At 39.5% G+C, this 26,203-nt stretch overlaps 1 protein-coding gene across 2 annotated transcripts in view; it reads left to right on the top strand.

Annotated features, from left to right (window-relative positions):
• LOC135219537 (vam6/Vps39-like protein) overlaps positions 1–26,203 on the top strand; it is a 405,404-nt gene that overhangs the window by 285,378 nt on the left and 93,823 nt on the right. For both annotated transcript variants that reach the window (XM_064256380.1, XM_064256379.1), the window contains exons 11-14: positions 4,748–4,979; positions 5,385–5,566; positions 7,495–7,614; positions 18,244–18,346. In XM_064256380.1, coding sequence (XP_064112450.1) covers positions 4,748–4,979; positions 5,385–5,566; positions 7,495–7,614; positions 18,244–18,346 — 637 coding nt within the window. The remainder of the gene's footprint in view (positions 1–4,747; positions 4,980–5,384; positions 5,567–7,494; positions 7,615–18,243; positions 18,347–26,203) is intronic.

Genomic DNA, 26,203 nt, shown 5'->3' with positions numbered 1-26,203 from the left:
CTGCCATGAGTCAGAGGCCGTTTAATGAAACGAACACTTCTCTGTCCTATCTGTTCAGAAAATAAACGTTACGTCAATCCCCGAGACCATTGTTGCCAAAGCGTCTCTCTCTCTCTCTCTCTCTCTCTGATCAAATTACATTGGAAACTTGACATACGATTGCCCTAATATACGAATGTTTTGAGATATAACAGAAAATTTGCGAAAATACAAGCTTTGATATACAACGAAATATTTGAGATACGATTTTGCGATGAGTGTTAGTTGTATAGGCGACCGATAAATGGCGTTCAGTCTGTTTGTTTGTTGGTGCTGCATGTTAACACGTCGTTGTTTAGTTCGTTGTATTTGCGCCTATTTTTCGTGTTATTTTGTCTATTTTATTATTAACCATGGGTCTCAAAGCTAAAGACAAAGCAGGTGATAAGAAAAAACCCAAGAAAATGATTTCGATGGAAGCAAAACATGAAATTATAGCAAAGCATGAACGTGGCGTTCGTATCGTCGATTTGGCAACGTATGGTCGAAATCCTTCTACAATATCCACGATCATCAAGCAGAAGGAAGCTATAAAAACCCCCGAGACCATTGTTGCCAAAGCGTCTCTCTCTCTCTCTCTCTCTCTCTCTCTCTGATCAAATTACGTACTGGATAATGTCTCTCTTTGGATACTTCGATTTTGCCTAATATTGAGGGCTACAAGAACAGTTGATTACTATTTACGTATCATATAGACTAATTAAAGTAAACGTATCTTTAAATAGGCTTATATTATTAGTATCAACAAAAACATTTACTGGCATGAGTCAGAGGCCGTTTAACGAAACGAACACTTCTCTGTCCTTAACTCGGAGCGTCGGAAGACGCCTCTCTCTCTCTCTCTCTCTCTCTCTCTCTCTCTCTCTCTCTCTCTCTCTCTCTCTATCTCTCTCTCTCTCTCTGATCAAATTACTGATAATGTCTCTCTTTGGATACTTGGAATTTGCGTTGTAATCTAACCAAAAAATTCGTTTTGTTATTATTACTGGAAACAAGCAATGATTTTTTCATTATTTGCGCTTTTGGACTGTTATATGTAACTAGTATGTATTCATGTCGCTCGGAAACTAGTTCCGCATATGAGGCGTCACTAAAAAACATAGAAACTACAACATAAAAAAGTGTCGAAAACTGCAATTTCATAAAATCTCAAAAAAACCGTTTTTTTAAACGGAAACGGTAAAAAAACAACTTCCTTCTTGTCCCTTAACACCTCGGGAATCGTTCGGAAAGACGCCTTCTATTCCCTCCTCTCACTCTCCTCTCCTTCTCTCTTCGTCTCTCTCTCTCTTCTCTCCTTCTTCTCCTCTCTGCTCTCTTCGATCTGACTTCAAAATTCTCCGGGATTAATGTTTCCTCTCTTTGGGATACTTGGAATTTGCGCTTGTAAAAAATCTAAACCAGAAAAACACGTTCGTTTTGTTACTTATTTCACTTTGGTAAAAACAAGCCAAATTGAATTTTTTCTCATTATTTGCGCTTTTGGACTTGGTTTATAATTGTTTAAAAAAAAAACTCGTTAATGGGATTTTATTCAATTCGCTCGGAAATACTGAGTTTCCGGGCCACATATGAGGCGTCCCCAACCCCCCTAAAAAAAAAAACAAATAGGAAAAAAATTCTCAAACATAAAAACGGTGGTTCGAAAAAGTTCCATTCAATAATCCTCCAAAAAACCGTTGAAACCCTGAAAACGAAATCCCACTTCTCTGTCCTTAACTCGGAGGCGGTCGGAAGGGACCCTCCTCTCCTTCTTCTCTCTCTCTCTCTCTTCTCTCTCTCTCGTCTCTCTCTCTCTCTCTCTCTCTCTCTCCTCTCTCTCTGATCAAATTACTGGATATGTCTCTCTTTGGATACTTGGAAGGTTTGCGTTGTAATCTAACCCAGAAACTTCGTTTTTGTTATTATTACTGGAAACAAGCAATGATTTTTTCATTATTTGCGCTTTGGACTGTTATATGTAAACTAGTATGTATTCATTCGCTCGGAAACTAGTTCCGCATATGAGGCGTCACTAAAAAACATAGAAAAATACAAACATCAAAAAGTGTCGAAAATCATCATAATCTCAAAATTTTTGTTGTAATCTAACCAGAAACTTATTTTATTAATATACTGTGCTAAACTATAAAGGATTTTTATCATAGTATGCGTTTTTTAAAAAGCGTTTTTCCCCCCCCCGTTAAATAAAAATTAAACCGGCCATCCGGAGCGTCGGAAGCGTCAGCGTCGTAACCTCGGAACAAGCGTCGTAACCCAGGACGGATTTTTCCATTGAATATTTAAGAAAAAGCGTCGTAACCTCGGAACGTCGTAAGCCGGAACCGTCGTAAAACCCGGGGACCGCCTGTATAGTATATATATATATATATATATATATATATATATATATATATATATAATATATATTTATATATTTAGTGGAACCTTGTTTTTTGTACATAATCCGTTCTGGAACATCCCACAAAATCCGAAACAATAATTTTCATAAGGAATAATATGCTAAATACAATTAATGCATTCCAGGCACCCAAAAAAATAACAAAAATACATTTCATAGGAAATAAACAGTTTTACTTACAGAAGACAATGAGAAATAAATTTAAATGACTAATGAAATGAATAAATGAACATTTAACATCACTCTTACCTTCATGGAAAACACTTGTTAGTGTATGGAAGACAGAGAGGAGGGGAGAGGGAGGAGGAGAGGTTATTGTTTGGAAGGAGAATCTCCCTCCAGAAGGACTTCAGGTATCAAGGACCTATCTGAGGTTACTTCTCTTCTTTTTTTACTGGCACTATCTGAGGTTACTTCCTCTCTTCGTTTTTGCTGGCACTAGGACCAGCTTGAGAGTTACTGGGCCCCTATCATGTAGCAAAACTGTCCAGAGACATTTGTTTTTGGCATTTCTTTAAAATTTGCCTAAAGTTAAACACGGCATTGTCATTAAACATGTTGGAGACATGGATTACAACTTCTTTCTTGGGATGATAATTCTTCAATAAATTTTTTTTACATCATTCCACTTTGCAAATGTTCTTAGTCCCTGAAGTAGGCACATTTTGTATGCCCATGTGCTTTCTGAATTTTTCAAACCAGTCTCTGTAGACCTTAAATTTGCTGACAGCAGTGCTTGTTGTAGGGATTTTCTCACTGAGATCAGCATGCAACTTTCGCCAACACTTTGCTATGAGTTCTTACTTAAATTCTAGTGTTTCTTACCCTTTTTACAGAAGGGCTAGGACTTGGAACTTTCTTTGGCCCCATGATGACTTATTTAGCAATTGCACTCTAATAAAAAAGCACAAAAAGCTCAAAAACAACCAACACAAAAGCAGAATGGGCCATGACAGAGGATGGGATGCTTTGTTTGGGCGCTCGCTACGGAGCCCGGTTACACGCTGGTCTTCGGATGGAGTGTTTCTGAGTGTATGAAAACCAAGGAAACGTACGATAACCAAGACAAAAATTTGTAGAAAAAGTCTACAAAACCGAGATGTACGAAAAGAGAGGCATACGAAAACCGAGGTTTGACTGTACAATATAAATTTATGCATGTAATGTTTGTATCTTAAGAAATCATTTAATAGACTGGATTTGTTTTAATCTTGACCAAAAAACCAGAAACATAATAATTTTGAGGAAAGATGACTAAATTTCAACATTTTGCAAAATGCCTTTTTAACTACCTCAAATACTGATAAGCAAAATAAATCAAACAACAAAATTAAGTAAAACATCTGTTACTCCCATGTTGCATATTACAGTTGTTTTATGCAAGAATATGTGTGCTCATAGCATGTGTATTTTATATCAAGGTTTTATTGGGTATGATCTAAAACAAAGCAAACAAACAGATAATTATGCTTATTAGGACCTCTCTCTCTCTCTCTCTCTCTCTCTCTCTCTCTCTCTCTCTCTCTCTCTCTCTCTCTCTCTCTCTCTCACACACAGTATGTATACTATGATTGGCTCTGATGTTATGGCATTACACTATTTCACAAATTTACTAAAATAACAAAGAGCATATTCTGCATGGTCAAGGTACATACTTTAGAATTATTCAGAAAAGGATTTTTTTGAAAGGTAATTTTTCCTTAAAAGTTTTAATCATCTAAAATCAGGATTCTCCATTATAAGTGAACACTGTTCCCCCAGGGAATTTGTTAGCTTTATATTTCATGTATAATAGAAAAACCATGCAGGTTTATGCATATTGCTCTCCAAAATCTAAAAAATAAAATAAAAATAAAAATAACCAAAGCAAGGGATAAGGTAACCTTGGTAGTCCTGTCTGATAACTGATGTGAAGTCATACATCACGAGCATCATCATTCGTCAGATTTAGGCCTGCAGGTGTTGGTGTTTGCAAGCACAATGTTAACCACCATGATTACCAGACCAAAGAGTGAATATAGTGGTATTTGCAAGCAACATGGACTTGAGTGATGATACAAACAAAGGTCTTAAGTTCTTTCAGTATAGGTCTGAAAGAACACGTTCGTGGTTGTAGGTGATTATGCATTCTATATCTCAACTTCTTTTGTGGCATTATGTGACCAAAGCTTGGTAGATTCTTTCAGGTATATTATCTTGGTAAGGAAAAGTTTCTGAATATTGTTAATTTTTCCATTTAAACTTTAGGAGAGTTATTTTATATGGTACCTCTGTTATTCATGATTTTCTTTTTTTTTTATTTAACAGACAAATAACAACACCTTGGTTGAATCTCTTGTAAGGATGCCTGAAACTCGAGTTAGCTTACAAGAAGGTGAACGCCTTCTGAGAAAGAATGAAAAATTTAGTGAGCTTGTTTATTTTTATCGTAGTCGAGGCCATCACAAAAGAGCCCTCCAACTTTTGCAAAGACATTCCGATAACCCTGAGTCAATCTTGTATGGTCACGACCACACCATTTCTTATCTCCAAAATCTGGGTAAGTTTTGTTACAGTAGGTATCACATTATTGCTTTCATTACTCATCATTATCACTATTAAATTTGCAAAGAGGACATTGAAATGTTAATTCAGTTTTGGATGGCAGATATTTGTCAGTCTCCGGTAATTTTCTATAAGCTGTCAAAAAGAAATTCAGTACTTACATGCAACTTCCTTGTTTATGTCAAAGAGAATGAGATTGGTGTAGCCGCTCAAATCTTAGTACCTACGTATAAGGAAAGCTTCTAATAAATTTTCTACTAGTCTTAGGAAGTCTACATCTGAAAATTATAAAAATTTAGTATTGTCTAAGTATATTTTGCAGCAGACTGCCATTAGAAATAATAAACTTTTGAAAATAATTTTTTAAGATAAGTAAGACATATTTTCTTCTCTTCCATAGGACCTGAGTATATAGATCTGATAGGTGAATATTCAGAGTGGGTTCTGAAATCACATCCCAAGGATGCTCTGAGAATCTTCATAGGAGACAGAGCATGCTCTGGAGAAGTGGAGAATCTTCCAAGGCAGAGAGTATTATCTATTCTCCGAAGACACGACCAACAACTAGTCATGGAGTACCTTGTAAGATATTTTTGTCTCATGAAAAGTTTTGTATTTTATAATAATGTTAGTACAATAGCATGTTTCACACATACCCATTACTTTTAATACCTCTATTTGAAGGTTAATAAATTTTCCTATAAAGTCTTTCCATTTACAAAGAAATGACACCAAATTGAGAAGTACATATCAGTAGGTTTGCACCTCCGCTCTTCAGATCTCTGTATGGCCAGTACATCAATCAAATTTCCATAGACTCCTTTGCTGTTTTGTCAAGTGATTATCTTATTTTGCCTATTCACTTTATTATCATATTGTGTAATTTTGCCAGAGCAAAAGGAGCAAGCTTAGCAATACAGTGCTTGTTCCAAAGAGTGGCATATCTGTAGACTGCAGTACATAACTACAGCCTAGCGATGCACAAATACCAAATTTTTGGCCAATACTGATACCAGCTTTTAAAGCCAGTACTGATACCGATTCCTGTTACCTCCATATTACTGTTACTTAGGAGAATATATATTGTTACTAAAATCATTCTTGTTCTCTGGTTATTGTATATTAAAGGTTCAAAAGTTGAAAAAGTCATATAACAGGGTTACGTATGCATAAAATGTAGGCACAGAATGATGCGCAAAGTTACATAGGCCGAAGAATAACTTGTTGTCAGCAGGTATGTAATTTTGCAACATGACTGAAATTATAGTAGGGTGTTCTGGGGTGATATTTGAGATATATTTTTGTTTGAATGGTCAAGGTTGGCAATGAACAGTTAAAATAGGCAGTTAAAGGCATTTTAAAGGTGTATATAGCCTACTTAGCAACAGTAGTAGGAGAGTACAGTAATGTAAAGTTACTTTGGGTGTTTTGAGATGGGTGTTAGGGGGTGTATTTCTATTTGAAATGAAATTAAATTGTTTTACTATGACAATTTAAGGTATATTTGAGTTTTAACTATTAAATTAAACAGTGTAATGTTAAAATAGACCATTATAAGCATTTTAGTTTAAGTGGTACTGGGTATTTGGCAGTTATAAGCCAGTTATAAGCATTTTTGGGGGGATTTTTGCATTTCCTTGGCAGATTCTGGAACTTATTCCAACATAAAAGTATGGTGTATTGTACCTGAAACATTGAGGATAGTAACTACCTACCATCAGGTCAAGGCAAAGCATGTATGTACAGTTGATTTGGGTATTTTGCTCTTGGCCTGATGTTCAGACCATGAATCAGTGATCCATTTGATATCTATTTTAATGCTTTTAGTATTATAAAACCTTCTCTTAATTTTTCAAAACTGAAACTATAGTGTGGTACACTGTAGTTTTGTATACATTAAAGGTAATCCCATTATATTTACCAAGTATCAAACAAAGGCCAGCAGTTTCTTATTTACCAATACGTAATTTTGTATGTATGTGGTCAGGTTAGAGTATATTCATATGGACATGTGAATAAATCAAATAAATTTAACATATATTTCCCTAACAGTATGGTAGAACTTTCAGCAGTATTATTTTTGCAGAATACTCTTGAACATGTGATGCTGTAGAATTAAAGGATTTTATTGTATGAGCCACTTAACAGAGTATTGCTGCAGTTATCAGATTGTACAACTGATGTATACTGTTTGAGCTTGTAAACTTTAATTTTGATATTTGACAGATTGTGTTTATCATATTTTTGACATTGTTAAATCACCAGAATTTTGTTATATTTGGAGTATTTTGTGACATCCAGATACCATTTCTAGATCTACTCAGAGACCTGAATTTTTAGGACTTTCTTAGCTATTAAGGTTTTATGTAGTTAAGTAATTTTTTAAAGAAATTTTGTTTCAGTCAGGATTGCTTGTAATAGCAGATTTGGGAAATTTGCTGGTTATATTAACCAGTTTATCTGGAAACTTCTAGATTCATCTACTCAGTTAATTTTTTTCTTTTTATCAGGAACACGTTATTTGGGAATGGGAGGACACAAATCCAATCATTCACAATGAACTTATAATGCAGTATCATAGAATAATAACAGCTCCATATGCTTCCAGTGACCCAGTTAATATAGAACAAGTAAGTACAAATGATTTCCCAATACTACTAGTGTGGTAGATGCAGGAATGTATGGCATTTTCTCTTCCTGTTCATTACTATTATTAGAAGTATGATTTTTAGCAAGATGGACAAATCCTCAGAAAAATAATACTGAATAAGAAATCTTGTGTCTTGGGTAGGTTTGCTTTCCCTTTGTAAGTGACCATTCTTGTATTCATTTATGGTACGTATTTGGAGACAGTCGTTTCTGAGGGGCTCATTTTATCTCACCTTTATACATTCGTTACAGGGTTCAAATTCTTTTAGTCACCAAAGGACATTTTCTTAGAGGTATCCTACAATAGTTCTTATAATCTTTGGTTTTATAGTTCTTATAATCTTAGGTTTTATATTATCTGCTTTTATGCATTATTTAAGCCTCTTTCAAGCAATGAGTACTTTTATATGGTCACAACAATACAATACTTCTGGGATAGAGGGTACTATATTCTGTTAAAAGACTATCTGAAGTTGATTATGCAATAAACCTAAAATTGTCATTCTGATCGTATCTGTCAGACTGCAAAGATTGTTTTGACTGCTTTCCCAGAACTTGACCAGTTTGCTTTGTCTTAATTGACTTTTTTATCTTTTTTCATTTTTGCCCTTTTAGAAGTTTTTAGCTATGGTTCATGTTTCTTGTCTGGTTAACCTTCATTCAGAATTTTGGCAGAATGGTGACATACATTGTAGGGTTTCGAAAGGTCTAGTTTAGCAATTTGAGTTTTCTAAAGTGATCAGTTAGGTATTTGTTAAATAACTAATGTTCATATTAAGCTTTTGGAAATGGGTCAGTGTAAATGTGTTGCATACAGTGCTGCAATTTTACGTCTTATGAAGAGAGAGCCGCTCATTTATTGTGTTGTACCTATTTGGGTCAGGTTTGAAACCTGGATGTTCCTTGTGAGATATGTAAGGATTGGTCTTAGTCCCAATGGCAACATTATAATAGTAAAAAGTCAATATTGGGGCAACAGTATACAGTAATAGTAAAAATCCGTGTAATCCATGTAAACATCCTAGGATCTCAAGTAAAGGATGTAACCCCTTCTGGTTTGGCTGACTCTACCTCTCCATGGTGTACTGAATGAGATGTTGAAAAGTTACTTGCTTTTGTACATCTTTGGAGAACTGACTCGGTGGTTTGTCTCTCGATTCCATGGAAAATTTATTGATCTTCCACTCGTCCATTGTAGCTGATCAGTGATCCTCAAAATTCACTGTGGTTAAAGCAGTCTTAGCTCTCAGGCTTCTTGCGCTTTGGGTGGACATTTCAAGAGCCCTTCCAAACTGGGAGAAGCTCCTGTCATCTTTTCTTTTAGAGATACTTCCGTAGAATCTCAGTCTCCTCAATCTTTACTCATTGAGGCTAACCAGCAGTGCTACTTCAGGGGAAACTTTTAGTGTCAGGTTATACAGGGCCAAATAGGCAGTTCCTGTATGGCTAGTGTAGTAAGAAAGGCTATGACCACTCAGTGTCTCTGTACTGCTAGCTGCAGACTTGCAATTTTTCCTGCAGAGATGGAGAGAAAGTTGTTAGTTTATGCCATTAAAAGCCAATGCTTTGTGTTCTGGCAGGTATTTGAGAGCAGAGCCATCAACCAGTTCTCCTGCAGGATATTTTGGCCTACATCCTTGGTCTTTTCATTTGCTAAAACTGCCCTAGGAAGATGCTCATATGAAGGATCTTGCCATGAAGACATTTTTAGTAGTCTTAGCCCCCCTAGGGAAATGAGTTCCAAGTTCTCTGTAGCTAGGTTTCTCACAGAAAGAACTGGGGACATGTTGACCTTCCTGTGAGTATGGTTTCGAGGTGAAAACAACTTCCTCCTAACCTGATACTCTACCTTTATTTGCTATTCCATCCTTCCTTATTGAGCTTGGGAACAAGGAAGACTTTCCTTTTTGCCTTGAAAGAACGGTAAGGATTTACCTTAAGCAAATACCAAAGATTGCTGAAAGGGGGAACTGATTGTTTTTATCCACCAGCATGTATAAAACTGGTGTAATTAAGACCATATTTAGCCTTAAAATGAAATAATGAATCATCTTCTACCATCAGTTTTGCTCTGTGGATGTCCCAAGTTCCTTTGTGCCTTTTTACTCTCAGGACTTGACTCATAAAAGGGATTTTGACAAAGGAAAAATCTATTTTGGGGGGAAGACCTGTGTCGCCCAGTAAAATGTTCCTATAGCACTCATTTCTAGGTATAAATAAATGCTAAATATACCAGAGAAAAAGCCACATGGAATGCCAGAGTTACTACCTCTGGCTCGCTCACCCTCAAAGGGTGTCGGTATAGCATCAGGGGGGAGTGGAAGCCACTATCACAGATACTTCACCAAATAGATCTCTTCTCTCTCAAAATGCCCCCTCTGCAGAGGTGCTGTTACAACGGCTACCTTCCGCTCACTACTATTACAGCCTCTGCCAAGAATCGCCATTCCTGAAATACGCACCCAAGCTTGGGCCAGTTAAAGGGTGGGGAAATGAAAAAGAGAGGGATGGGTTCACTGGGCGACACAGGTCTTCCCCCAGAAATAGATTTTTCCTTTGTCAAAATCCCTTTTCTGGGCTCGACCTGTGTCGCCCAGTGAAATAGTAACAGAGAATTGGCCATACAAGCTTGGAAATAGAATATAAATAAAAATTCCATATAATTATTGTTTTAATAATCCAAGTTAAGGATAGCAAAATACAATTGGTAAATAACATCTAATAGGACCAAATTCATACCATCACCAGTCCAGTCCGGAACAAAAGGCAAAAAGGCAGGGATTACAAGTGAGGCAGGTAGGTGAGAGGGAGTACCAAAAGGTAATTAATAACACAAACAATGATAATAATAATATATTAAGGGCTTCTAGAGACTTCAGATAGTGGTGTTTAAATACTGTTGGAGATTTCCAACCCGTATATTTTTTAAGATCATTTAAGTTCATTTGATGAAAATAATTAACTGAGGTAGCCACTGCTCGGATATCATGGACATGAGGATCTGAATCTGGATTGGCTTGTTTAATGAAATAAAGAATTTGTTGTCTGATGGCCTTCAAGGAAATGGTTCCACCATTCTCTCTAATAAAAAGAGGACCTGAAGACTTTTTAGAAGTTCTGCCCAGATAAGATATTAATGTAATAATAGGACATAATGATGGGTCCTGTGGAAGAGGGACAATCTTCCACGGAGACCATCTGTTCTGTGGGTCTTCATTCTTTGCTAAGAATTCCCAATCTAGAGAGAGCAGAACTTCTCCTGACGGGAGGAAATCAATATGATTTGGTTCTCTAGAGAGAGCCAACAGTTCAGATATTCTGGCACCTGAGGCCAGACTCATTAAAAACAATGTTTTCCTGAGAAGGGTTATATATGAGTATGATTCATTATCAGTATCTGAAGCCAACCTGAGTAAGTCATTTAAAAACCAGGAGACCATGTGAGGACGGTCTACCGGTCTAAGACGAGCACATGCTCTAGGGATAGACGAGAAATGTGAATCTGTTCAATCAATATTAAAGCCAAACTGAAATATCTTCCTCAAGGCAGATTTAGTCATAGTAATGGTACTAGCAGCTAGGCCTTTTTCGAACAGAGTTCTAAAAAAGGAAATTGTCAGATTCGTAGTCATCGTCTTACCATCTGATTCTTTTAGAAGGATGGCTTACTTCCTCACTGAATCATACTGCCGGAGTGTCGATTCTCTTTTGTCTGACTCCATGAACAGAGTGTTTAGTGGGTCAATATTAGCATCCTTTTGTGCCACAAACTTCATGAAGTCCATAAAGTTAGGGCATTCAGAATTCTTGAGGAAGCTGGCACAGTCCGAGTTTGTACCACCTGAGTCAGCTTTGGGTTGGGAATCCGTCGGGGACGGAGTTTCAATTCTAGTAGAAGAGGAAACCAATTGCTCTTCGGCCAGTTGGGTGCTACCAGTGCTATCTCTCCTTTGAAAGATCTGAGTTTGTGTAGAACTTTCATCAGGAGGTTTATTGGTGGAAATAGGTAAATCTTCTGCCAATTGTTCCAGTCTATGGACATCGCATCTGTGGCGTGAGCCAGAGGATCCAAATTGGGAGCCACATAACACGGAAGTTTGTGGTTGGACTCAGTGGCGAACAGGTCTACCTGAAGGCCCAGAATTTGTAGGCAAATCCCCTAGAATGACTTTGCGTCCAAGGACCACTCCGACTCCAGCGGAGTTGTTCTGGACAGTGAGTCTGCAATGACATTTCGTACTCCTGCCAGGTGAGTGGCTGACAGGTGCCAATGATGTTTCATTGCCAACGAAAAGATTGCTATTATCACCTGATTTATGTGGCTCGACTTGGAGCCTCCTCTGTTTATGCAGTAAACTATCACTGCACTGTCCAAGACTAGTCTGATATGAATATTCTTGGCCAGAGCTAGTCATTTCAGGGTCAAGAAAATGGCCATTGCTTCTAGTACGTTGATATGGAACTGGCGGAATGCTGTTGACCATGTTCCTTGAACCTTCTTGTACTGAGAATAGCCCCCCCCATCCGCTCAGAGGGGCGTCTGTGTGGACTACTAGAGACGGTGGGGGAATTGTAGCGGCACTGACTTGGAAAGACTCTTGACTCTCGTCCATGGACGAAGTCTTTTCCTTAGTATCAGCGGAATCAAGGAGATTTTGTCTCTGAGTCTGCTGTTGGCTCTTTTCCGCCATACCCGATTAATGTCCTTCAGTCTGGCTTTCAACAGAACATCTGTTATCGAACCAAACTGAAGTGAACCTAAGACTCTTTCTTGGGTACGACGAGAAGCCCGTCTGTTCTTGAGGAATTGTCTTGTAGCTTTCGTTATCTCTCTGCACTTGTTCGGCGGAAGAGATAGTTTGTGTGCGGTTAGGTCCCATTGAATTCCCAACCATTGAAAGCGAGACGCCGGAATGAAACGGGACTTTTTCTTGTTTATCTGGAATCCCAGATACTCTAGAAATTTTATTACTTGGCTGTTGCCCTGCGACATTCCTTGTCGTTGGTTGCCCAAATGAGCCAGTTGTCTAGGTAAGCTACTAGCATCACCACCTGAGCTCTTAGTTCCTGCACGACTGTCTCTCCTAGCTTGGTGAATATTCTGAGCGCTATATTGAGCCTGAATGGCATGACTGAATGTGTAAGCCTGTTTTCCTAGTTTGAAGCCTAGGTAGGGAGAGAAGTTTCTTGCTATCGGGACGTGATAGTAAGCGTCTGGAAGATCAATAGAAGTGGTGACGACCCCACGGTTAAGTAATGTTCGCACCTGCGAGACGGTTAGCATGCGGAACTTGTCGCATTGAATGTATGAGTTGAGACGGGGACAAGTCCAGAATCACTCTTCGTTTGTCCGAGTCCTTCTTTGGTACACTGAACAAACGTCCATGAAATTTCAGGAGACTGACTTTCTTTATTGCCTTCTTTTGAAGAAGGTCTTTGGCATAGTCTAGAAGGTCTGTCGTTGGAATTTGGTGGAAGCTGACTGGTGGAGGAGGCCCTTTTATCCATCTCCACCCCAGACCTTTTGATATGATACTGTGGGCCCACATACTGAAGGTCCAATGGTCCCGGAAGAGGTACAGTCTCCCGCGTACCTGGAGAGGCTCATTGACTGGATGAGGTCTTACTTCTTCTGCCTCCTCTGAAACCTCTGCCTCTGGAGAGAGCTCTGGAACCAGCACTGTGCCGGTAAGCTCCTCTTGCTCTGCTACCCCTTGCGTGCCTGTTATAGCCTTGAAATTCCCCTTGCGCTTCAAACGAAGCGTTGAAGGCCAGGGACGTCACAAAGTAGCCGAACTTGAGGACTGTTGAGTTGGCTGACTCTGTAGCAGTACAAATTGTTGTTGTGGTCGTGCCTTAGAGGCCGAAGGTTGACCAAGCTGGGAGACGGGAACTGCTTGCACCACCGTCTGTGTCTGAGAGGTCTGGAAGGGCTGATACTTCCTGGCCCTCTTCCTACCCTTGGCTTGCGGTCCGGAGGTCTCAAACTTGGAGGGAAGGCCCCAGCAGACACGAAGGTTCTGGTTAGCCCTAGCCGCCTCACTGATGACGCTGTTAACCCTGTCATCAAGAAAGAGGTTGGGTCCCCAGATCGATGCCTTAATAAGCTTATTAGGCTCATGTCTGATGGAAGCATTGGCAAAGACATGCTTCCTGCAGTTCTGCCTAGCAACCACAAGGTCATACAGGTCACACTGGAAAGTCTGCAGCAGCGACTTTGTTAGGACCCGGAATAGAGGTTCCTCAGCATAGACAGAGGCCGTCAACTCTGAGTAGTAACCGAGTTGATCGACCTACTCAGTCTACACTTTGCCTCAAACTCTGCCTTTACCATGGCATCCAGAATTCTGGGTAACCATTTACTAAACTGTGTGGAAGCACACTCCGGATCAAGTTTGCCCACCGTGAACGTTTCCAGAGCGCCCACCCAGCACTCCAAATCTCCGGGAAAGAGCAAAGAGGTAGGCTCTGTCTCTTGAAGCTGAGGCATTGACTTCTCCTCCATTCCAGCCTGCAGAGTTAACTCCGCGATCTTAGATATGCAAGGGGTCGGGATGTTATCCCCCACCTCAAACATGGTGTAGCAACCTTTGTGTGGCGTTAACTTGGTGTTGACACAATCCCATTCCGAAAGGGTGCGGACCCATGCTGACTGTGCCTGATCCCTAGGATATATCACAGTCTCCTTTGGGACCCTGTCTACCCTGACAAATGCTTCCTCGGCTAACCGAGCGTTGCCTGGGAAGGGAAATTGGAGGTCCCTGGGAAGAACTCGTAATCTTCCATGGGACGGGTTCTGCAGCCTTCAATTGTCAGCATGCCATCTGAAAAGGGAGCATGCAGCACCAACCGCCATGGGTTGTTGTCCTCGAATGGCGGGAGCTTAGATGCATCCGGCACAATAAAGGACTCCTGTGTGCCTCCAGACTGGATAAGACTGGCCAGCAAGCTCTCCTGAGTCTGTAGTCTCTGAGCCAGAGACAGGATGGACTGCCCCGATGTCTCTAAACCCGAGGCGAGCTGAAAGGACATCGATTGGAATCTCGAGTCCACAATACTGCCCATCTTCTCCATGAGAAGATTAGCGAAGGTATCAGGGTCGAAGCTGGACTCTGTCGGTCTGGCTTTAGAACCCTTAGCTCTCGATCCCTTAGGCGGGGGAGTAGCTTTTGCCGAGGAAGCCAAAGGCTTGGGAGCCAATGACGACCTGGCGGAGCCCGCTGAAGAAGGCTTAGCTGGTCCGGTAGCCTTTGACAGGGACTTCTTTTTCAGGGTTTTCACCTTGGGGATCACAGAACCAGACCTGTCCCCAAGGATCATGGACTTCGAGAAGCCCTGAAAGGAAGAGGAAGAAGAAGGAGTTGGGCTAAAAGCAAGTGTTTTAGATCTAAAGCCACCTGCCTCACTTACCACCCTACCATCTTCCTGTGAGTCGACGGTACTGAGGTGAGGATGGTACCTACCGACTCATTAGTCACGTTACCCACCAAAGCGTAACACACTTCGCAGCCGTCTGGATGCCAGACTAAGAGGTCGTCAACCTGCACCGCACAGCTGGCATGAGATCGGCAGACCTCATGCCCACAAGGTTGCTGGAGAAAGGCTGCGTACCCCAACTCTAGACAGCGTACCATCTGTAAGTTGGAATCGATACGTGAGTATCGTCAAAATAGTTCCGCCGGAGTTAATTCCGGCAGTATGTGTACACTTAGACTAGTTCTACTAAAACCAGCTAAAGGTAAACATCAACTATTAAATAAAATTTTACTTAACATTAAAGCTCTGAATGTCTCCGCCTGCTCCGGAATCCATAATCTCGTTATTGCAATAGCTATGACCGGCGGAGTTGGCCTGATACGAGCAGAACAGGAAACAAGGTAAAACCTAAGCCTGAGTCTGATCGCACCGGAGTAGAGTAGCAATTTCAAGTCAATTGGAAACGCATTCTCTAAGCCTAGTTCCGCCCCCACCAGAGTGGGGAAGCAGCGATAACACCAGAGAAATACAAATACGGAAAACAGAGCGGCAGGAACAGCATTACTAAGAACTCCAGCGTATAACATCCTGGCGAATGTGATGATAGACCACACCTCGCCGGAGTAAACACAGGCCCGGAGACATACCAACAGAGACTACATAATCTTCTAATCCTTAACCTCCTCCGACTAATCCCCCGGAACAGTGCTCGACGCTCCAGCTTCTGTTCACCGGTAGGATTACTTGGTCAGCGAACTAACGAAGCACCGCCGGAACGAGTCTGGAACGGAAGGAAGAGCCCGAAGGAGAAAGGTAAACTAGTAATAGCCTGGCAACAGCAACCGGCCAGGTGATTACCACCCTCTGAGAAGCCGTGAAATAGCCTACTACTAAAGGAGCAGAAGACTGCAGGCCAACTGACACCCTAAAGGAGGTAACGGCCAAGGCTATACTTTACAAAATTTATTGATAAGGAATTATTGGAAGTACCGACGAATAAAGACAAGCCCATCTACGAGCCTAGCCTAACCCTCCAAAATCGGATACCCCGATCTGGTCAGGTAGCCTAGGATTGGCGCCTACTAGTTTGTCACGAAAGAGGACACTCGAGAGCCTAACCTAACCCTCCAAAATCTACTATATATCGACCTGGTCACGTAAGATAGGCCTAGCACCTACATTACGTAACAAGAGAGGAACTCTCTAGTAATGGATCACCCTCAGGCCTAGCACCTACATTACGTAACAAGAGAGGAACTCTCTAGTAATGGATCACCCTCCAAAACTAATATGTCAGTCTGGTCAGGTTAGCCAGAACTAGTACCAACTATGGGTAGCGAGAAGTACTCTCAACCGCCTAGCCTACCTTCCAAAACCTAGCCTAGATCTGGTCGGGTAGGCTAGGATAGGTAGATATTCGTGTAGGACTTCCAAACCTCATCAAAATACAATTAGCAATATAATATTATAATATAATAAAATAAATAATAGCACATACACTACATGCATGAGCACCGCGAATGAATGAGGGTTTCCTTTACCTCCCAAAACTAAAATGGCGTATCGTTACGCTAGCCTAGGTTGCCTCAAACACAATACTCACGCATGACGTAGGATTGAAAAAAAAATATATATATATATCACCGCACTCTCGTGAGAGAACCAAATCGCTCCTGAAGGACTGATGATAAACGAGGGAAACCCCCTAAAGAGGCTAAATAATGTAATGGTTCAAACCGTGGTACACCAACCTATTGATACCCATCAGGAGCGAAATGGTAAAATTTCACGACAACAGTAACGTATACTGTGATGTGCAAAAAAGGTGAACCTAAAATATACACCGTAATAAAAAGTTGAGATGACTAAGTATGCGGTCTACAATGCATCCAAAAAGGCCGACTCGGGAACAGCAATACGCTCGGCTCCCCTGCCAACGCTTCATAATTAAACAACACCATACTTGATGCATAGTTGCCTATCCGCGTTCAAAGTCAACAAATAATATACTCAACTTAGATGAAGATGCTTCTTGAAGGTCTGAAGACATGATGACTTCCAAAAATCACAAAATACCTGCAGCCAAAGCCAAAACAAATGTGTTAACATTCCGAGTGCTATTGAAGGAATGACAATTCTTGGCAGAGGCAGTAGTAGTAGCGACCGGCAGGTAGCCGTTGAAATGGCACCTCTGCAGAGGGGGATTTTGAGAGAGGAGAGATCTATTTGGTGAAGTATCTGTGATAGTGGCTTCCACTCGCACCTGATGCTATACCGACACCCTTTGAGGGTGAGCGAGCCAGAGGTAGTAACTCTGGCATTCCATATGGCTTTTGTCTGGTATATTTAGCATTTATTTATACCTAGAAATGAGTGCTATAGGAACATTTCACTGGGCGACACAGCTCAAGCCCAGAAATCCTCTTGTAGCTGCAGACCAGATTTTTACTTCCTCCAAGAAAGGAGAGGATTCTTCCTGCTGACTCTTATCTGGTCACTCATTGCATATTGTGGGCAACTAGGGAACTTGTCCTGCAGTACAGACTAGTTTTATTGACAGGGTACTGCTAGCCTATTTCATGACCTCTTGTTAGTCCTCAGAATTCTTGGACTCTCGCATATGGTTGTTCAGTAGTTCACTGGCTCCAATTCCTTTAGAATCAATATCTGAACAACAGCTTAGGTTTCTTCTGCCAAAATAGCTACTCAGACATTCATAAATTCATGGGACTTTAGTGCCAAAGCAAGTACAATTTTATAACCATCGTTGATTTATTAGTGATTTGCCCAGTACAACCCCACAGATCTGGGAATGACCATTTTCTGCCAATAGATATTTTGGAACCCACATGTACCAGTTGCAAACTGTCTCATTCTTTTTAATGAGCAAGACTGGAAAACAAGCAATAGTAAAATGATGGGTTCATTGTCTCCTAACTAGTGTATGTAACTTTTTGTGACTTGTGCATATAAACAAAAACATAATTGAAACACTCATTTATTACTGTATTGTCTACAGTGAACAACCTAATTATTTCATTTTGTAAATAAATGGTACTCTATTATTCAATTTGCCTTTCAATAAAAGTTGCCATTAGTAGTGCTCCCTAAATTCATAAATTTTTTTGTTTCAGGAGAAAGAGAAAAAGGAAGAAACAAGAAACAGATTAATGCTATTTTTGAATGAATCAAAATACTACACTCCGGCTAGCTTGCTAGCACATTTCAACAGTGATAGTAAGTCATTCTCATTAACACTATTTTCATTTAGTTAACTATGAAAGTACTTGAAGATTTATTTCTGTTACTTTTCCATCGGTAGGGATTGCAGTTTTTCAGTGAATATTTTATCTGCCAGAGCCAATGCCTAGAATCCAGTAAAAGTGCAGGGAGGCAAATTTAGAATTCAATATATTTTTAAGTTTTAGACATTTCAGTTGTTGCTTATTTAATGACTGAGAAAGAATAATGAAAAATGGTTATGGCATGCATTGCTTTCAGCCTTTTACTTTTCATCTGCCCCATTTGATGTCATCTTACTTTGTTGTTTTAATCCTTTAACTTTACATAATTTTATTTTCAGTTTTCAACAAAAGCAAATCCTACATGAGAGCCCTGTGAGAGTGTTGTCACTTTTGGCCTTTTCAAACAGCTTACATTAATTATACAATAATATCAACTTAGTTCCCTGTTTTAGTGTTGTTGGTAATACGTCAAATGTTTAATCTGTCATAGTGTGTGTATGCAGCAGTGGGGGCTGAGGGCTGAGGGCTGGGGAGGGCAGGTATTGTTATTATCACCTTGAAATTAATTCCTTTCTAAAGGCAATATTACTGAAAACAATTTTAGCTCAAGCATTCAGTGTACAGTGGGCCCTCGTATTAGCATTCTCCCAATTCGCAGACTCACAGATTCACAGATTTCTCTCTGGACCATATCTAACCATTTCATTATTCGTGGGAAATTGGCCTATTCGCGGTATTTTTCTATGAGAAATATCCAGAATTCCTGGTTTTTTATCAATTTCATCATATAATGCACTTTTTGTGATAAAACTATTAAATCAACCAGGAATAAACATTTTTAGTGGGTTTCCTTGAGTTTTACCTACCAAAATAGGTCATTTTCAGTGTTTTTATAGGGGTTCCAACTATTCGCCAATTCTAAACATTCGTGGGGTGGGGGTCTGGTACGCATCCCCTGCGAATACGGGGTGAACACTGTATACAGATTTTCATTTTCTTCATCTTAGATTCTCATCAGTAGTGAGATGACATAAAAGTCCCAAAAGGACATGGAAAAATTTACTAGTGCTATTGATTTTTATTACTGCCTATGTTTTAATTCATGTACACTCGAGGAAAGTCAGGATACAGTTTTCATTAGCTGTCGTTCATTGAATTTCCCATTTGTTTTTACTGAAAAGCCATAATCTTGCTAAATTTAGTCTAGAATATGAAAATACATTGCAAATTATATCATATAAGTTAAAACTGCAAAACAAAACCATTTTGATACTTAAAAACACAATATATGTCCAAAGTAATTGGAATTTCTCAGATGGATTCGTTCATAGAGATCTGGTAGATAGAATGTGAATTTCTGATTGTAGTACTGTGTATTGCGACGACAATATTTACTAGTTTTTTTTCATGAAAGGGAATGTTATTGCAACATCGTAAGTGGTGAATGCAATTACTTGAGTTCCTACAAATTTATGTTTGTATTCCAAAGCATTTAAAGTTAGCTGACATCAATGGCAGTCAATGTTCTGACGGCTAAGGTAGGTTGAGCAAATCTAGTTGCATCTGCAATGGCGTTTTCTTTGATGTGATGAGGAGCCCTAGAACTTTGAGCGGGAAAGCGCACGTCACTGGATACTGGCTTGCATAACGGATTTCACACTTTGATTACTTTGACGTTGACATGGATAGAATACTAGTTGCTGTTTACAAAGCTACTGTCTTCAAAAATAAATCTTTATCAAGGATAAAGTAGTATGTCAGCTCAAAGATTTTCTGTCTAAGCTTCCATTACAAAGCAGTTCGTAGTTAGCCTACACGACTGCATTACTTTGCCACGAGGCTGAAAGATCTCCCAACACGTCAGCATTTTTTGTACGCTATATAACTTTAATTTTCAGTGCAATACACATCGAGTTATTTGCGGTAATAAATATTTTTACTTACCACAGCTTTTTTCGTGAATGATTTGTGGATGGAAACCAATTTTCAAAAGTACAGACTATGTATATCAAAAGAGCAAGAAAGACTGCAGCCTGTGTTTGAAATTTTCCACTTCTTTTTACAATCTTTGAACTGTCGAATGAAATCAAGATTAGGTATGAATTTCTTAGGGAAATTCATACCCTAATCTTGATTTCATTCGACAGTTCAAAGATTGTAAAAAGAAGTGGAAAATTTCAAACACAGGCTGCGGTCTTTCTTGCTCTTTTGATATATATATAGTCTGTACTATGGTCCTTCAAATTTTATCTAGCATAGTGTATCACGATCTTGGCAACTATATCACCTTAGCTGTTTCCCAGGTATCTGTGCACAGACTCACCGCTCTTTCTTCTGCCTTTCCCGACCACAAGTCCGTTACCAATACTCTCTGTCTCTCTCTCTCTCTCTCTCACTTCTAAAACATACTTTAGAAATATATAGCACCACTCAATCTCTCAAAGAAAATATAATGAAATTAAGTGGTTATAAATAGGCCTATGCTTTCACGTAAGCAGATTATGCGCTCTCTCTCTCTCTCTCTCTCTCTCTCTCTCTCTCTCTCTCTCTCTCTCTCTCTCTCTCTCTCTCTCATCATAATATTTCATTCTTTACTGTATTGTTCCTTATGATTTCCACAAGTACTGCCCAAATTTTAAAACATTTTCTCTCATTTTTTAAGATCTGTCTTCAATTACGCATGAATTTTACATCAGTTTAGTGTCAAACATTACATATAAATAAGGTTTCACAGTAAGTTTAAAAAAACGATGATAGATATTCTACTCTAAACTGATGTTACCAAACCAACATTAACGAATAATATAGAGCCTGTTACTACATTCAAGTATAAATGACTATAGAACTTCTATAGAATTTTTATGGTGTAAAGTTGATGGAAATTTAAAAAGCAACAAACGCAATGATTTTGAAGCTCCGCCCCCTTTCTAGAGTTGCCAGATGTGGCATTATTGAGCAATGTGTCCGAAGATTTAAGAAAACTGTATCTTCACTATTTTTGTTGACCGTACTACAGGGGTTATCCACTAAAAGTACAATAAGAAATTACTGAAATGCAAAAGGATACAGGTATATAGATGGAGAGTGGATTGAAGGTTAGTAGACCATGGAGGGTGAATTTTCATTGATTGGTTACAATGCCTGATTTTCTTATTGCAAGGCTTTCTTTCTGAAATGTTTTGTGCCTCTTAAGTTATGATGATTGGGATGGATGGATGTATAAAATTTAGGGACCTGACCCCAGCTCTGGGACTCTAAGGTCATTCAGTGCTAAATGTTAAGAAATGGTGAGATGACATGACGTAAATAAATATGTTAAAAGCTTTCATTTCCCTCAGTTTTCAGTTGTTACTCATGATCCTTAAAAGCCTTTATATCAACTGGCTTTCCTTAGTTTCTTATACTTTTTCATTAAACTTATGGTTATAATAAAAGATAAAAATAAAATTAAAATAAAATAAGAAAATGAGAATATATATGTTGAGAAAATAACGTATGAATCTGTAAGAACAATAATTGACAGTAGTTATGTATCTTGAAAATGCTTGTCTTAAAGAACTGATCAATACATTGTCTCACAAAATTGCAGAATATGATTTTCCATCAAGATGGAATTTCCACAACTGGTCACTGTACTTAGAGCAGTGTACTACTAGAGTATGTTCAACTGCTACCAGCTCATCACCATGAGCATACTCAAGGAAGCTGCTACTTTGTGAAATATTCTTGATGGGTCATGTGGGTGTGCCCAGTCTGCAGTCATTGTAAAACAGTTTGGAAGGAGGATTGATTAATAACTTCAGCTGCTGCTTATGCTTTCTTATGAAATGTATGACATTATGGGTTGTTTCATGTCCAAGTGGGGAACTTGATTTAGTTTAAGTATGCCATCGTCAGGAGCATTTTTTGCTTGTCAACCTTATTTCTCTGAATTCCAACATGGGTCAGGAGCCAGCAGAAAGATATGGATGCATGACAAAATATGTGGAAAAACACTTCCAAGCTTGGGAAATAAAAGTGGATGCAATGAGTTACAATATATATGAAGTGTTACATTACTAGGTTTAAATATTGTTGTGAAATAGGCCTACTTGCATTTTAAGTGACTTGCTAGATTCAAAGTTGATAACACAGTGTGCTGATTTAGAACCATCTATGTCTGAATTTTATACTTTGCACCATCATCCAAAAATAAAAATTAGACCCCAATCTCGTATTCTGACTGTTGTTCTTTTTATTCTGTAAAATGGAATGCCTTTCAGTGAGTAAAGAAATACAGTAGGAAAACTATGTGTTCATAATTAAAAATTTCTGGGTCGACCTGTGTTCGCCGGTGAAAAGGATCCTGGTATCCACTTTTTTGGTATAAGATAGCAGGATCCTTTTCACCGGGCGACACAGGTCTCTCCCCAGGAATAGGTTTTTCCTTCGTCAAAATCCCTTAATAAACACATTTTAGAACATACAGTAGGTGATTGCATATAAAGCAAAAAATTGTATTATCATCATAAATTTTTATAACAAATGGTTAATAACATTAATGAATGTATAAAAGTGAATTAAAGTAAAAAATAAATAAGCATTGAAAAGTGCTCATAGTGTAACTATAAAATGTTGAATCTTCTAATATCCAAATGTTTAAGCAAGGAGCAAATTAATTCCTGCTTTCTGCTGATGTCTGCCAAATTCAGGTGTGTTGGTTTTGTTTTCTGTTCCTTCATGTTTATATATTTATCACCTCTCCCTCTCTCTCTCTGGAGGCCGATTTCTCTTTGGAGCTCTCTAGGGTTTCAGTCTGGTGACTCTGCCCTCATGGGTTTTCAGCTGGAGGTTTAAAAAAATGTATAACTATAACAAGGGAACTTGAATCTAATTCTGTTGAATGCATGGACAAAGATTTGAGGACACATTAAATGTATACCACCCAACTATACGTGGTACCAGCGACGGCCCACATGTCATAGATCTTACCAGATCTTCTAGTCATCTGTACTAAGCATAATTAAAATGATTGAATGTGTATTGCCCCTACCTTACACAGAGTGAAATAGGAAATAACTTTTTCATATATAGTATGGCCAATTCACCAGAAATCTTGGGTATCCTCTCGCAATTTCTGCCTATTGTAGTCTTGAACTGATTTTTTGTTTGCTGCTCTTGAGCCTTAACCCTTAATGGACAGATTGATCCTTGGGAGTAGTAACAACAGGTTTGGGGTGGTGGACGGATTGATCCTGTAGATAAACAATATTACACATCATCGATTTGGAAAGAATCGTGCGGGAAAGAGGTGCCAATACTTTTATAGCCCATGAATTCACTAATTGTAACATTTACACTGGCTAAAATCACGAGTGTGGCCTCCCAGGACTTCAGTTCTGCTTGTGCCTTGAAGGGAGAATGTTCTGCGTCTCTCTCACATGACGTCTTTTTGTAAATTTGCTCGTAAATATACCAAGGGGTTGCTGATGTTTTTTGTTCTTGTCTTTTACGATAGTATGTCGGTTGTAAATGTAATTTTACAAAGTGCAAAGAAATATTAGAGGAAACATGGAGAAGTAAAAAAAGTTACTGAATCTTCATTTTCAGTGAATTTACGTAAATATTTTCCAACAAATATGCTAAGAATTAATTACTGCTTTTATTCTTATGTTTTGATATTGTGTGAGCAGTAATTATAATTTTCATACATTCAACTTCCCTGTCAGATATATACTTAGCTATAGACTCCATCGTCCCCGACAGAAATTCAAATTTCGAGGCACACGCTGTACGTTGTTGCTACCTCCTGACTTGATTTTCGTTTTTCATCGCCATCGATCTTCTGGGCTGTCTTTTGCAGGGAAGTACTGGGTCTTTGGTTTGGCATACGCTTTTATTAACTTTTTAATGAATTTCGCTTCGAAATTTCGAAGAATATATTACGTGAAACTACCGAGTTTTTCGGTAGACACTCACATAGTTTGCAAGAAAGGGAATTACGTATTAATATTTATTCATTAATACGTGTAATAAGTGTTAGAACTTTATTGAGGAAATATAAAACTCTAATTTCCTACTTTAGGAAGTCAGAAAAGCATATAACTAGATATGCTTCCTTTAGAAGCTTTAATAGCTTTTGTGCTAACGAGCAGTTAGAGTATTAGCAGTATAGTAGTTGTTGCATCCTCATCACCTTCTTACTCCACAGAAACTACAAATTCATATTTGCAAATTTGAAGATAAATTGATGTAGCGCAAAATGCGAGCACTTAAAAGGTAAGAAGTGAATATAGTGTTCCCCATTGCAGTGGAGGGTGCGTCTGATCGGCTCTGTCTCGCTCCCAGGTCTAGACCTCTTCCAAGCTCCCAAGCCCAGAGGAGAAGGAATGTCGAAAGCCTTCTGTAGTAGCGTCCCAGACTGCCAAGGATAGCCGTTGGAAAGGCATCCTAAAACAGTGTTTTTCGTCATCCGATTCTTCATCGAAAAAAGGGTGGGGTTCTGACAAGCTATCGAGACCTTCTTAAAGATCGTGGAATTCGCCAGCTCTGGATTCTAGCCCGGAAAGTTTTCCGGAGGACTATCTACCTGAGAAGAAGAAGAGAGATTTATTCATCAAATCCTCCTTCCCCTAGATTGGATATGGAGAAAGAAGACGTTGCTACGAAGATCCTGAAGGAAATGCAACAGCAAATATCTTCGTTGGTTGGAGTATTAAAGAAGGATCTTCCTCGGAGAAAGGACCGCTTCCTTCCTATCAAAAAATCCCGTCCAGCAGAAGTTTCAGATAGCTCGTACGAGACGCCTGCCAGGCGCAAAACGCCTACCAGGCGAGAGGCTCCAACCAATATTGATACATACAGGATCGAGGCGCCTTCCAGGCACCAGGCGCCTGAGGCTCCTGCCAGCCGCCGAGCGCCTGAGGCGCCTGCCGGGCTCCAGGAGTCTGAGGCGCCTTCCAGCCACGAGAAACCATCCAGGAATGATGCATCATCCAGGCGCCATGAGCCAGGATCTCCAGCTTCATCTGACATGGAGTTAGAAGTTGACCAGGAGGCTCCTCTTTGGGACTTTTCGCAGGATCAGTTTTCGCCTGACAGGGGCTCAAGATGTCACACAGGCGGCCGTAGCCCTTGTCAGGATGTGGCTGATTCTGCGAGAGGTTTTTCGCATTCAAGACCTTCTCCTGATGGGGACGCTAGTTGTCGCACAGGCGGCCGTCGTCCTTATCAGGACGGTACTAATGTGAATAAGGGCAAATTGCAGGATCGGCCTTCTCCTGGCGGGGACTCAAGATGTCGCACAGGCGGCCATAGCCCTTGTCAGGTTAGAGTCGGTACTGCTAAAAGCCCTTCACCTTGCGAAAGGAGGCGCTCTCCTCTGGTTGCTCATTCTTCTCCCAACTTGACTGGACAGGAAATGGAAGATAGATCGGAATTGGAAGCCAATAAGGGGGCAGGTCTCTCAGTTTATAAGACCTTAGCAACCCTTTTATTGAGAGAATTCGTTCATTACTAGTAAGAGGATATTAAAATCATCCTCCTTCTAAAATAATGCAACCAACTATTTCCAGAAAGAGTGTCAATCGTTTGGAAATTGGACAAGATTTGTACGAGCTCTCATTCATTGATTAGAGGCTCTTCCAGATAATAGAGGCGTAGAATACGGCCTTATCTCCAAGAGAATAAAAGCTTGAGAGATTCTCTTCGATCCTCGGTTTTCATTTGCAATCTCTTTCGGCTAATACTAATTCGTGTTTATTGACGAAAAGAACGAAGAGAGTAAAATTTCCATTCTCTCTCTGCATCAGAGAGGAAAGAATGTATTAAGAAAATTTGGTGTATACGACTACTGTATGACAAGTCATAT

Source organism: Macrobrachium nipponense, chromosome 1 (genome assembly GCF_015104395.2).
Source record: "Macrobrachium nipponense isolate FS-2020 chromosome 1, ASM1510439v2, whole genome shotgun sequence".
NCBI lineage: Eukaryota > Metazoa > Arthropoda > Malacostraca > Decapoda > Palaemonidae > Macrobrachium > Macrobrachium nipponense.
This window is presented reverse-complemented; position numbering and strand designations above follow the sequence as displayed.